The sequence below is a fragment of the Scyliorhinus torazame genome, chromosome 11 (genome assembly GCF_047496885.1).
Source record: "Scyliorhinus torazame isolate Kashiwa2021f chromosome 11, sScyTor2.1, whole genome shotgun sequence".
NCBI lineage: Eukaryota > Metazoa > Chordata > Chondrichthyes > Carcharhiniformes > Scyliorhinidae > Scyliorhinus > Scyliorhinus torazame.
This window is the reverse complement of record NC_092717.1, coordinates 148,331,178-148,344,893: the sequence shown is the minus strand read 5'-3', so window position 1 is coordinate 148,344,893 and position 13,716 is coordinate 148,331,178. Positions and strand designations below refer to the sequence as shown.

Sequence of the window (13,716 nt, the reverse complement as noted above, 5' to 3'; positions counted from 1 at the left end):
GCAGAGTCAGCATGGATTTATGGAGGGGAAACCATGCTTGACAAATCTACTGGAATTCTTTGAGGATGCAACTAGTAGAATTGATGAGGGGGAGCCAGTGGATGTGGTACATTTGGACTTTCAGAAGGCTTTTGACCAAGTCCCCCACAAGAGATTCATGTGTAAAGATGCCACCTCAAGGCCCTGAAGAAGTACCATCAATGCTGTCTGAGATTCCGCGGCATCAGCTGGGAGGACGGGCATACTAACATCAATGACCTTGAAGATTCCAAGAGTACCAGCATCGAGGCCATGATTATGAGGAAGCTACTCTGCTGGGCCACCCATATGCTTAGGATTCCAGACTTCCAATGGCCAAAGCAAATCATCCCATGCCCAGCTCAAGAAAGGCACCAGAACTAGAGGAGGACAAAGGAAGCGCTTCAAAGACACCCTGTGAAGGCTTACTTCAAAATGCAACATAGACGTCAAGCCTGGGAGACCCTTGACCTGAAGAAACATACTGGAGGAACCTGCTGATTAAAGGGACACAATTCTTCGAGAACACCCGACGGCAAGAGGAGACACGGAAAAGGAGTCTGAGAAAGAAATGCCAGCAGTTTCGAGTACAAGAACCAATCCCACCTCAGAGAAACATCTGCCAAATGTGCAGTTGAATATGCGGCTGTAGGATCAGACTCATTAGCCAGGCAAGGATCCACCGAACCCATGACCAGTGACACAGATTCTTAGGTGGACAATCATATTCGTTAGCGAGTCATCACCAAAGGAAGGAAGGATCGGGTCCACACTGCTGTTCCTGCTTTGTTTATTATTTTCTGAGTTTTTTCCTGAATTAATCCCTACATTTATTGTATGCCTATTTTTCATCAGATTCTTTATTCTAATTTCTATTACTATGCATGATACCCTTACCTTTATTGTCAGAATGTTTTTATTATAATTGTCTCCCATTGTTGGTTTAGGTGCTTTTTTTGCATTTTGTTCAACTAAAGTTAGATCCCCACTCGTTAAACGGGAATGAGCTAAACATCTTTATGTCAGATTCTTCCTTTTCTTTACATTATATTCCAAAACCATTTTTAAAATTCTGAAGCAATAAACCATTATGAAATGCATCATCACATCACTTGTGATGTTAATGTCACAAAATCTTTGCATGCTGCTTATTTTTCTCCCTTCTTGAACAAATACTTTTTATCACAAAGATGGTGTGATTTGACCTAAACAATGGACAGCTAAAGATATAATGATAGATTAACAGAAGGTTAGCAGAATTTATTTGCTAATTTACTAGGTAAATAATTTTTTTAAAACCATGTTTAGTTGGTGGTTGTTCATGCACCAACTGCTTTATCTTGCTGTGTCGATAGTATTTTGATGGCTGGCCATAACTTTCAACTTGTACATTAGTCTGTCGTTACCTGTCAAAATAATGGGGAAGTTAATGGCACTCAATTATTTATGTGCAAATGTCACAGCAGCTTCAAGCAAGAGCAGATGTACAGTTAAAACCATTAGCTGCACAAAAACAGAATCACAGGGCAGAATTTTCCCGCCCACGGTGGATTTCATGGCAGGCGGGAGCAAAGAATCTAGCTGCAAGCAAAACGTCGGAAGCCTGCTGGTGGAAAAACAGTTTGTAACACTCCCAATGTCAAGTTAATAGTGACTTGGGTATCCTGCTGTCAATGGCGTGAACACCATTTGCATTTATTTACATCTCATGAATGCTCATTAACATAGCTGCTCGCCAGAATCTCCTAGTACCTTCAATCTTGAGCCATGCCAGTGGGAAATTACGCCAGTCTCAAAACTCTTTACAAGTGATGGCTGTGCACAAATTAGACCTCAGTTCACTTGTGACTTCACATTGAATGCAACACACATATTCTATCTGCTGTCACACTGCACCACTCTTGTTACATTCAGCAGCATACTGCTGGGCCGGGGCTATAGGGTTGGTGTCCTCCTGCCCTTTTCCAATGTTGTCTGCAAGGACACCATTATGCCGCGGTAATTATGCAGCTTCCAATTTTACTGATTCAAATGTTCACACCGCGGTGGTGGGATGCAAGAGAAGGTGAGGATGACTAAGTTAAGGGAGCAATGAGGAAGGAAGGCTGTGCAAGGGCAAGGGCGCACAGCACAATCAAAGGTAGGAAAGGAAGGAGGTGGAGGAGGAGGATGAACAATGGAAGGCAGAGAGAAGACTGAGGGGTGGGAAGTTTTAGCCTGGCAAGTGTGTGAAACGGTGACAAACAAGATCAGAGGTACATATTTTAGTGGAAGGGGGTGCACAGAGACTCCAGAATACATTGGGGGGGGATAGGACTGTTAGTGTGGCACATTAGGAGCATGCATCAGGAGCAATCATTGGAATACAATGTACTCCAGCTGCAGGGGCAAGGACTGCATGCATCAGGAGCAATCAGTGGAATACAGTGTACTCCAGATGCAGGGGCAAGGGCTACATGCATCAGGAACAATCATTGGAATACAGTGTACTCCAGCTGCAGTGGCAAGGGCTGCATGCATCAGGAGCAATCATTGGAATACAGTGTACTCCAGCTCCAGGGGCAAGAGCTGTGTGTAATGCCGGCAGTCTTACAGTCACTGCCCCTGGGCTTGACTCTGCACTGGACTGCAGAGGCAATGGTGATGGTGACTAGAGACATCTGTGGCCTATAGAGTGGGAAGACTTAAAAGGGGGGGTTTGCTTTGGTAGGTGACCATGCTTACAGATTCTAGTTAGGGTGGATAGAGGTCCACTTGAGGCATGGGAATTTTGCAGGTGATGGGCTTGGGTTGGGGGTAGGGTAGGAATGTCCACCGCAACAACAATGGGACCCAGTATTACTGGAGGAGGCTGGAGAACAACAGGAGGAAACTATCTTCACGTGCGGCTCGAGGTAAACTCGGGCACACAGTGAAGGAAGGTGCATCGAATTCTGTTCTGAGGTAGATGCACAGACGCCGCAGCATTTTGCAGTCCTGCAGTAATGACGTTCACTGAAATCGAAAATACCAGCGATTCTGTCTGGGAGGGGCATGAGGCAGTGTGGGAGAACCGCTGTGATAGGCTATGGGACTTCTTTTTGGGAAGCTCTCCCACTTGTTGGTGCAGCAAAGTGGACAGGGTTCAGGTTAGTTACAAATGAAGAAGACATCCTTGGCTCGGAAGTATTTGGAAACCAATCCTGTTGAATGGATGCTTATAACTCACTGGCTTAACAGCACAGTCACATCATCAAAAGAGACATTCAAGAATGAATTTCCAGCCCTATTTTCATGCTTAGCAAAGCTGAAAATGGAGATGGATGCAAAGCCTATATATTTCTTCACACCAAGGAAGGTCCCTCACCCACTCTTACACAAAGTCAAGAGCGAGATTGAGCACATGTTACAACAAGGGAATCATCTCTCCAGTAACCATACAGACAAAGTGGTGTTCTGGAATGATCACCGTGCCTATGTCCGTTGGTTCAATTAGAATCAGCGTGGACCTGACTCAATTAATCAAGTCAGTTGAGTGCCAGATCCACCTGATGGCATCAGTGGATGAAAGTCTCACCAATTTAGCATAAAGCACCCATTTCACAAAATTCGATGCTAACAGCGGCATTTAGTAGTTGCATCTGGACGTAGAATCCAGATTGGTAACTTTTTATCACCGTATTTGGTCATTATCGCTGTAACAGGCTACCATTAAGAATTGCTTCTGCACCCGAGATATTCCCAAGAACAATGGGCTAGATTCACCGTTTTTGAGACTAAATGCGGAGGAACTGTGGCGTTTTACGTCAAGAAAATTGGCGCCAACCCCTCACCGATTCTGCGACCAATGAGGGGCTAGCAGCCGCGCCGAGTAAAACTCCTGGCTCCACAATATAAACGGCTGGAGAATGGCCGAATACATGGCCGCGCATGCGCAATGTGATAGCCTGCAGCGCCATAGAACATGGTGCCAGCCGTGTGCAGACACGACCTGCCAGATAGTGCCCCCTGGCCACTGTCATGTGAGAGTACTTTTAAGAAATGGGTGTTTAAGAAATGTACCTTTAGGAAATGGAGCTGCTCATGTTACTGGAGTGATGTCAGAGTGTGGGTGGAGCTGAGCTCTACTTCTGCTTTTTAGTTTCAGTTTGAGAAAAAGCTTGGGTGTGTCTGTGTTTTTCAGTGAGCTGCATCTGGAGTTAAAACAAAGGGTTGTACTGTTGATCTCTGCCATCCAAAATCTATCTATGGATCATTTGGTGAACCCAGAATTGTAAAAGGTCTCAGTATTGAATGTAAACCTAATGTGCTCCTGTTTGAAGGTTTGTTAAGTCTTTTGGATGTTAAAAGGACAGCTTACAGGGTTACTTAGTGTTGTAGTCTTTGGGGTTGTATTTGAATTAATGGTTGCTTAGATGTTCGCTGTTTGTTTTAAAAAGGTTAACTTGTGTTCATAGAATAAACATTATTTTGTTTTAATGAAAAAGTTATCCATTTTCTGCTGTACCACATCTGTAGAGTGGGCCGTGTGCTCCCCATACCACAATCTATTAAAAGTTGTGGGTCAGGGGAACTCCATGATACATTTTGGGTAATCTGAACCTGACCCATAACACCACCCCCCCACCAGACCCCAGCCTTCACGGAAGCCCCCCCCCCCCCCCCCCCCCCCCCCCCCACCGGCCAGCAGCACGGCTCCCGTCCAACTGTGGCGGCATTGGACACAGTTCGCAGCCGCCATACCGGGTTCCCGACTGCTGAGACCACACGTCAATCGCACAGTCGGGAATCCGGCCCATTGGGGGCGGAGCATCGGGGGGGAGGCCTTCAGGTGACGCGCTAATATTTCAACATCAGAAGTGATTCTCTGCCCGATCGCCAATTACAAAATCGGCGTCGGGGAAGGGTGAATTCCGTCCATAGGCTCCGACCCTGGTAGACATGGTCGAAGTAATATACCATATGAACGACATTCTCATACACGGTTCATTGAGGAAAGAATATGACAGGTAAGTGACAGCAGTCCTCGAAGTACTACAAGAAGTAGGTTTTATATTAAACGACAAATGTGATTTGCGAAGCCTATGATAAAATTCTCAGGGGAGATTTTCAAGCTTCAGGAATTACAGCCGACCCACAGAAAACCAAGGTGATCAGAGAGTTCCCAAATCACAGAATTACAAAGATTCCTTAGAATAGTCAACCAAGTAGGCAATGATGGATCTCTGTGTCCATTCGGAACCCTGGATATCTGTTATCCCTTCTTAGTTCTCAAATAACAGAGATCAAGTCTGTGTTTATTGGCAAATCTCAGTTGAACTTTATTTGTCAGCTTGTGGTGCCCACTGGTAATTTTATTTTCAGTACAACATTTAGAGAATTCTGACTAGCCCTTTAGGAAGCTAGTCAAATTGATTGTCTTTAGCGAATACAGTGATTGAGTTTAAAATTCAAATCGTGGTAATTCTTCAAATCAGAATACACAGTATAAAAAGACTGAGTGATTTAAACAAAAGAAAGATGGCGATTTAGCAAAAGCAAGCCAAGAAAATAGATTTCAGAAAGAGATAGATTGATTCCGGAATAGATTTTTCCATCCCGACAAGTGATTCTTAAGAAGATTATTATCTTAAGGTTTCACCTTCTTTACAGCTGTGATTGGCTTTAACTAATTTACAATTCACTCAATTCGGCCAAAGTGTCTGTCCATCAATTTAAGAGAGATATGTATTTACATATATCGGTGTGAATTTTCCATACCATCACTTGCCAATTTCCCAAATTGTCGACACCTGCATCGCAACATAGACTGGCTGTTACTATAGAAATGTAACTGCCCGTACTGGGCAGCAGCCCAGTTTTTACCAAACAATAGGGTCTTATACAGAGTCTTATCTGATTAATTCTCAGCTATAGTTGCATTGAATTAATGCTTGATATGATTTCAGTTAATTATTCTTAATGAGTTCTCAATTAAACCTTTTATATCTGACTGGAATAGTCAATTTCTATCAGCAAGTTCCTACCAAACATGGTGGATGTCAATGAGCCGTTGTGATAGCTGTTGAGACAAGGTCAACAGTGGTCCTAGAATGTTGACCAGTAAAATACCTTTGATAAAATCAAAAATCTCCTAATAGCCCCAGAAATGTGAGCACTCTGCTATCCAGATTTACCAATAAGTAGCAGTGGACACATCATCTACAGGCTTGGGCACAGTGTTGTTACAAATTCAAGAAAGATGGGCAAAGAAGACCAGCTTATTACAGCTCCATACCTCTTATGGACACAGAGAAGAGGTATGCAACCATTGAAAAATACGCTTTAGCAGCCATGTGGGCCTGCGAGATAGTCTTTGATAATGTCATAGGTTTGAGATTCAAAATTTAAACCAACCACAAGCCTTTGGTTCCTCTCATCAACCAAAAGAAAATTGCAAACATTCTGCTCAGAATTCAACTTTTTATACTGAGACTCATCATGTACGATTCAGTTACTGGGTACACTCACAAAATGGTCCGGACGACTGCAGATATATTGTCAAGAGTACTCATGGTTTAATTTAAATTGATAGATTTAAATTTTATTGAGGAAATCAAAGCTCATACTTTGCTCATCCTAAAACATTTACCAGCCCCTGAGAAAATACTTCAAGATATTAAGCTAGGACAATGACAGGATGATGAGTGCATGAAAATAAGGCCATAATGAATGGCCAGAAAAAAGTTCAAATGATCCTGTACTTCATCAATACTTAGAACAGAGAGAACACCTCGTGGTGATCGATGATTTCTTTGTATTTAATGACAGATTAGTCATCCAAAAACACCTTGACTCGATATTCTCCAGAAAATCCATCAAGGCCACTTGGGAATGGCAAAATGTTGAGCAAGAACCCAGCCATCAGTTTGATGGCCAGGCATCAGTCACTACTTTGAATCAAGAATTGCCTTACATGCGCAGGGAATAGCCAACAGCAGTTGCACCTTCCACTATTCCTTTGAGACCACGGCAATGCCTGGAAAAAGGATATATTTGCGTTTAAAGGCAGTTTTCATCATCGTCCTTGACAACTATTCCAGATGGTTTGAAGTGGGTAAATTGCATAACACCACAATGTAGTAAGTTATTACATCACTAAGAATCTTCTTAGTGACACATGGAATGCCAGACCCAGATGGGAAGACACTTCTATCAAGTGACATGAGAATGTAGTTCCTCCTCAACCTCAAAAGGAAATCAGTTCTAGATCAGGGAGATTGGTGAAGGCACTACAGAGACTAACCCTGTGAAGTCTGAGACTTTGGGAGGCGATGTAGCGTAAAAGGTTAACTCAGGAGCACCTAATACTGATGTAACTAATGATCTAACAATGATGCAATGTCCCATGACTGAGACTGAGATCTGGTGGGAAACAGAAGTCCAACCCCAATGTAGAGTATTGATCTATTAGTAAACAAGATTTTTTTTAATGAATAACAGTCTATGGTAGCATTCTTAGGGTAACAGACAAACCCTAAAGGTACCCCATTTAGACCCCAAACCCCAGTCAAAACATTTAATGTTACTCTTTGGGTGCAATCAGAAAATTGTCCCTAAAGTGCGCTTGAAATTCGGTTAATTAATCTGCTAAAATTAATACACATTATTACAAATATAAAATCTTCCATGAGGCAATATAGTCACCAGCTAAAAGAACATTCTAATTTCTTTGTTTTTCTATCTATTAAAAAAACATTCCTTGAGGTATTTAAGAATGGCATCATGTGCAGCTTTAATCATAGCTTGGTTGGGTTGAATCAAACCTTGAACAAGCATTAAAGATCATGGAAAACACTGACGTATGTGGCTTTGGGTTCAATTCACTGATGTTTAAATTTCTTTTTATGCCTGTTTGGCCCATTGTGCCAGAATCTGGGCACAAAAGAAGAAAAAATTCTACTGCCTTATCTAATTAAATACGTACATTCGATCATCCGAATTAGGAGTAGACCATTTGACCCCTTGAGCCTACGTTCAGTAAGATTATGCTGACCCAGTTGTGGCATCAACACCATATACTGCCTTCCCCCAATTACCTTTGACTCCCTTGTTAGTTAAAAATCTATCTACCTCTGCCTTTAAAATATTCAATGACACTGCCTCCACTGTTCTCTGGGAAAGAGAGTTCCAAGACTCTCAACCTTCTGAGACAAAATAATTCTTCTAATCTCGGTCCTAAATAGGAGACCCCTTATTTTTAAACTGTGTCCCCTAGTTCTAGTCTCTCCAACAAGGGGAAACATCCAGGGCGAGCTGGCAAATTGGATACACAATAAGCTTGATGGTAGGAAACAGAGGGTAATGATAGAAGGATGCTTGTCGGACTGGAGGCCTGTGACTAGTGGTGTGCCTCAAGTCAGTGCTGTTTGTTTTCTATATCAACGATTTGGATGAGAATGTACAAGGCATGATCAGTAAGTTTGCAGATGACACTAAAATAGGTGGTATTGTAGACAATGAGGAACGTTATAAAAAATTGCAGCAGGACCTTGATCAACTGGGGAAGTGGGCCGAGAAATGGCAAATAGAGTTCAATACAGTTAAGTGAGATGTTGCATTTCGGAAAGTCAAATCAAGGTAGGACTTTCACGGTGAATGGTAGGACCTGAAGGAGTATCGTGGAACAGAGGGACCTTGGAGTTCAGGTGCACAGATCTCTAAAGGTGGAGTCACAGGTAGATAGGGCAGTGAATAAGGCTTTTGGCATGCTGACTTTTATCAGTCAGGGCATTGAGTACAGAAGTTGAGAAGTTATGCTGCAGTTGTACAGGACGTTGGTGAGGCTGCACCTGGAGTATTGTGTTCAGTTTTGGTTGCCTTGCTATAGGAAAGATGTTATTAAACTGGAGAAAGTGCAGAAAAGATTTACAAGGATGTTGCCAGGACTCGAGGGACTGAGTTATCGGGAGAGATTGGGCAGGCTAGGACTTTTTTCTTCGGAGCGTAAGAAACTGAGGGGTGAACTTATAGAGGTGTATAAAATCATGAGAGGCATGGATAGGGTGAATGCACTCAGTCTTTTTCCCAGCGTTGGGGAATAGAGAATTAGAGGGCATAGGTTTAAGTCAAGAGGGGAAAGAATTAATGGAACCTGAGGAGCAACCTTTTTACACAGAGGGTGGTACGTATGTGGAATGAGCTGCCAGAGGAAGTGGTTGAGGCAGGAAGATTGACAATATTTAAAAAACATTTGGACAGATGCAAGGATAGGAAAGGTTTAGACGGATATGGGCCAAATGCAGGCAAATGAGGTTCGCTTAGATGGGCTTTTTGGTTGCCGTGGACCAGTTTGGGCCAAAGGGCCTGTCTCCGTGCTGTAGATTCTATTCTATTCTAATCCTTTCAGCGTCCGCCCAGTCAAGTCCCCTCAGGATCTTGTGTTTCAGTAAGGTCAGCTCTCAATCTTCTGAACTCCAATGGATTCAGGCCCAGCCTGGCCAATCTTTCTTCATTAAATAACCCCCCATCCCAGATAAAAGTTGAGCGAACCTTTTCTGAATTGCTTCTAATACATTTATATCCTTTCTTAGATAAGGAGACCAAAACTGTACACTGTACTTTAGATGTAGTCTCACCAACACTCTGTATAACTGTAACAAAACAGCCCCACTTTTATTCCATTCCCCTTGCAATAGATGCCAACATTCTGTTTGCCTGCCTAATCACTTGCTGGACCTGCATACAAACCTTTTGTGAATCGTGTACCATATAATTATGGAAAATTGTGTTGAAAAAGGGGTCAAAATATAGGTGCTTCCATCTTTCTTCTTTTATTCTTCACTTTCCTCAGCCACGTTTGAAAGTTTTTTGTGACATTTTGGGGGGGAAGTGCACTTCAGCCTCTATTTGAGCCATATTCAGTATCTACAGACTTATACAATAAACTCCCACTTGATTGATCATTCAGTTAGTTCCATTGCTGACCTTATGTCCACAGAGTCCTCAAAGCCACTGCACCTAACAATTAACTCAATTAACTTGTCAAAAAGGTTAATAAGGCATCATCTGACTTGTATAATATTTGGAAGTTTAATTTTAAGTATGTTCTCTTTTTCCAAAATATTTCACGTGCAACTTATTTCTATTTGCAATCTTCACAAACACTTTTGCAATTAACATCACTTGTCTAAATTGAATTTCCTTTTGACTTCTTTCTAAGAAAAAAATAAAAGCATGGTAACATGACATTCAATGGCATTATCATCACTGATTCTCCCACTATCAACATCCTGTGGGTTACAATTGACCAGAAACTCAACTGAATTATATAACTTCAAAAGCATGTCAGTGACTAGAAAGCGAGTACTCAGCTTCTGACTCCCCAAAGCCTGTCCATGATCTACAACGCACAAGTCAAGATATGTGATGGAATACTCTCCCCTTGCCTAGATGAGTGTGGCTCCAACAACATTCAAGAAGCTTGACACCATTAAGAACAAAGCAGCCCGCTTGATTGGCATCCCTTCCACAAACATCCACTCCCTCCACATGCAGTAACAGCAGTGTGTACCATTTGCAAGATGCATTGCAGGAACTCAGCAAGACTCCTTAGGCAGCATCTTCCAAACCCATGACCACTACCATCTAGAAGTACAATGGCAGCAGATACATGAGAACATCAACACCTGGAAGTACCCCTCCAAGTCACTCACCTCAAAACTCTGGAACTCCCTCCCTAACAGCACTGTGGGTGTACCTACACCACATGTACTGCAGAGGTTCAAGAAGACAACTCATCACCACCTTCTCACAGGCAATTAGAAATGGGAAATGGCTGTTGGTCTGGTCAGTGAAGCCCAGATCCCTTGAATGAATACAAAAAATAATATATTAAAATGTAAAATGTATGAGAAACCTTATACTGTATTTTAAAGTGCGACTGAAACACTCAACTCTAGATCAGCTCGACTCACTTCTTACAAATAAGTAAAAACACTCAAATACCAAACACTGACAAATATAGCATGGATTAATACACAACACATAGCTCTTAAAATGTAAACCTATTTTATATTGTGTCAACTTTAAAGATTCCTGCACAATACAGCACCAACAGGAATCGAGAGATCGATGGGATCAGTGTTAATTATTGATTTTGTACCCTTGTGGCAAATGGCTTGGCATATCCTACGATATCTGTTGGTTGGAATCACAAAATAGATAGTTTTTAGCCCACAATGCTGTCTGTGGTAGATCTGTCCTTGGTAGGAGCTGCCTACTTGTCTGGTAATAAATGTTTCCTGTTTTGTGCTACGTGCATTTATGCCAAATGGTATTTTATTTTTATTTTACCTTTCAGGTGAAACCCACAGAAGATTTTGTTTGCAGTGGAACTCTCCTATTCCTATATGCTGGTGATTATTACCTGAATATAAAATTTCATGATGACAACTCAAGCAGGGAGCTGCCCCTTTCTTGGTTCTGCTTGCCAAGTGTTCATGTGCGTGCCATGGATCCAGCTCAACACACAATGTTTTAAATTTATATTAGAAAATAGAGATTGTACAATGTGAGTTAGATCATTGTAAATATTGACTAACTAATCATACATGCCAACAGGATCTCAATGAATATTCTGGTTTACGATTACGCTGGCACTCTCCCAAAAATAAAATGCTTCTAGATTTTCTGTAAAGCTTGCTTGGCCAAATTTTTAAATATCTGAGGGGTTGACAAAATTATTTAAGGTAGTAATAAATCTATATTATAGAGGAGACCGGTTGCACCTTTGAACAAAATAAAAGACACTTGATCAGTAGATTGGTGTCATGTTAGAACTCTGATGAGAACTTTGTTAAATCTAAGAGATAAATTTACATATGTTGGCGCGGTTAAATGAAAACTGATGTATAGTGAAGATTAGGTGTTAAAATGTTTCATAGATTTTGGCTGTTAGAATAATGGGGAATAGAAGGAACGTTGACAAATAACATCAGTGTTGTGATTATGAAGGCATGTATTCTTTACAAGTCTGATATGACAATGCTGTAAATTTCAGTCTTAATGCTCAGTTAAATCCTTAACATCCCATTACTTTTGAAACATGTTGTGTACTGTTCAAATGTATGGGCACAACATCTTGATTGTCTATTATAGCTATAAGGTACCTGCAGTTGTTTGTTAGAGTAAGACAAGATGCCCCATTCACACTGCAATGAAGTGGCCACAGCCCCTCAAGGAGTTAATTGATAGTTATTTCCCCAAGGTGTTGTAATAATTTTCAATGATACCAATAAACAATTTTAAAAAATAACTGGAAGGCCAGTTACAAACTCAGGGTTTTTTTACATTTAAAAGTTGCTACAATCTAGGTCTATCTGATCCTATGACTAATTCATCTTCATGGTTAATTTGCAGTTGAACATCTGCAATTATTATAAAGTAATTAGAATGCTAAATATTATGGGATTATGCCACTATTTCAGCTGCAGTGTGAACAAGGCTATTTGTTTGTCTTTATGTTTCAAACAAAATTCAGGAACTACTGTAACTAGCATCTCTGTACACTAACTGAACTGCTGTTCTCAAGATAATTTTCTTTCCTGTAATGAAAAAAGTTGTACCTTTGGAAATAAATTTGGCTTGCATGTTCATCTGTAATCAAAAACTTCCTTCTCAGCACTAGTTATACTTTTTAAGTGAACATTTTCCCTAGGCCAGAACTAATTCTTAAAAGATTTCAAATTTTCCCTGAATATATAGAATATATTTTCATTCAAAAGTTTGGATGCCCCATTTGCAACATTAAACCATAGATAGTAGACTATAATGAAAAATCATAATTTTCAAGAAATGTATTGTTTATAGAGTACAAAAGCATAAGCATTTTTTAAAAGACAAGGGAGACCATCTTCAAGGATGCTTTAAAATTCTGGATTACTTAATATGGTTGCATGATTTCTGAAAAATAATGTATATTTAAGTAGGTTCTTTTGAGGAAAAACTAGGGGCAATTTTAATATCCCACCCCCTCCCCCAAAGGCTAACACCCCCATCAGTTTAACAGGAAAGCGGTTGCTGCATAAGTGGCATTAAACAGCAAAGTCACGCCTTGATGATATTACTGGAATGCTGAAGCCTTTTTAACCATGAGTCGACTAGAGGCTGCACAATCTTGAGTCTGCCAGCCCATCAGCCATCTGAACCCACAAGGATGTCACAGTCACCCACCTAGCACCGTCGGGCATCTCCCAGCTTCCTTAATCACAGAGTTGACGTATAAGAACTCTTTCTTTCCTGTGTGAAGAGAAGCTGGCTGCTCTTTGTCATTGACCACACAGAGATTGGGAACTCATCATAGAAAGGATCTTGAAGTTTCAGGTAGAATATCACTTAGATTAACTTGGGTGCTTCTTCGTTTGAGGAAAGTTTTGTTTCTTTTCATTAGAATAGCGCAGATTATGAAATCACATAATGTTTAAGTACGTAAAATTCAGAAAGAATGCAACAAAGAGCAGACTTTCTTCTCGTTGAGTGGTCGAGAATGAAGGGCCATTGATAAAAAATTTAAATGTAAGTCCAGCATTTATTGCCCATCCCTAGTTATCCTTGAGAAGGTGGTGGTGAGCTGCCTTCTTGAACTGCTGCAGTCCCTGAAGTTTGGGCACGCAATGCTGTTGTGAGGAACGTCCAGGACTTTGACCCAGCTACAGTGTAGGAATGATGATAGTGGCTTGT

At 41.2% G+C, this 13,716-nt stretch overlaps 1 protein-coding gene across 6 annotated transcripts in view; it reads left to right on the top strand.

Annotated features, from left to right (window-relative positions):
* trappc9 (trafficking protein particle complex subunit 9) overlaps positions 1-12,630 on the top strand; it is a 1,142,468-nt gene extending 1,129,838 nt beyond the window's left edge. For all 6 annotated transcript variants that reach the window (XM_072467873.1, XM_072467875.1, XM_072467870.1 and 3 more), the window contains one exon: positions 11,339-12,630. In XM_072467873.1, the coding sequence (XP_072323974.1) occupies positions 11,339-11,518 (180 nt within the window). In that variant the 3' untranslated portion in view covers positions 11,519-12,630. The remainder of the gene's footprint in view (positions 1-11,338) is intronic.
* The last annotated feature ends 1,086 nt before the right edge of the window (positions 12,631-13,716 follow it).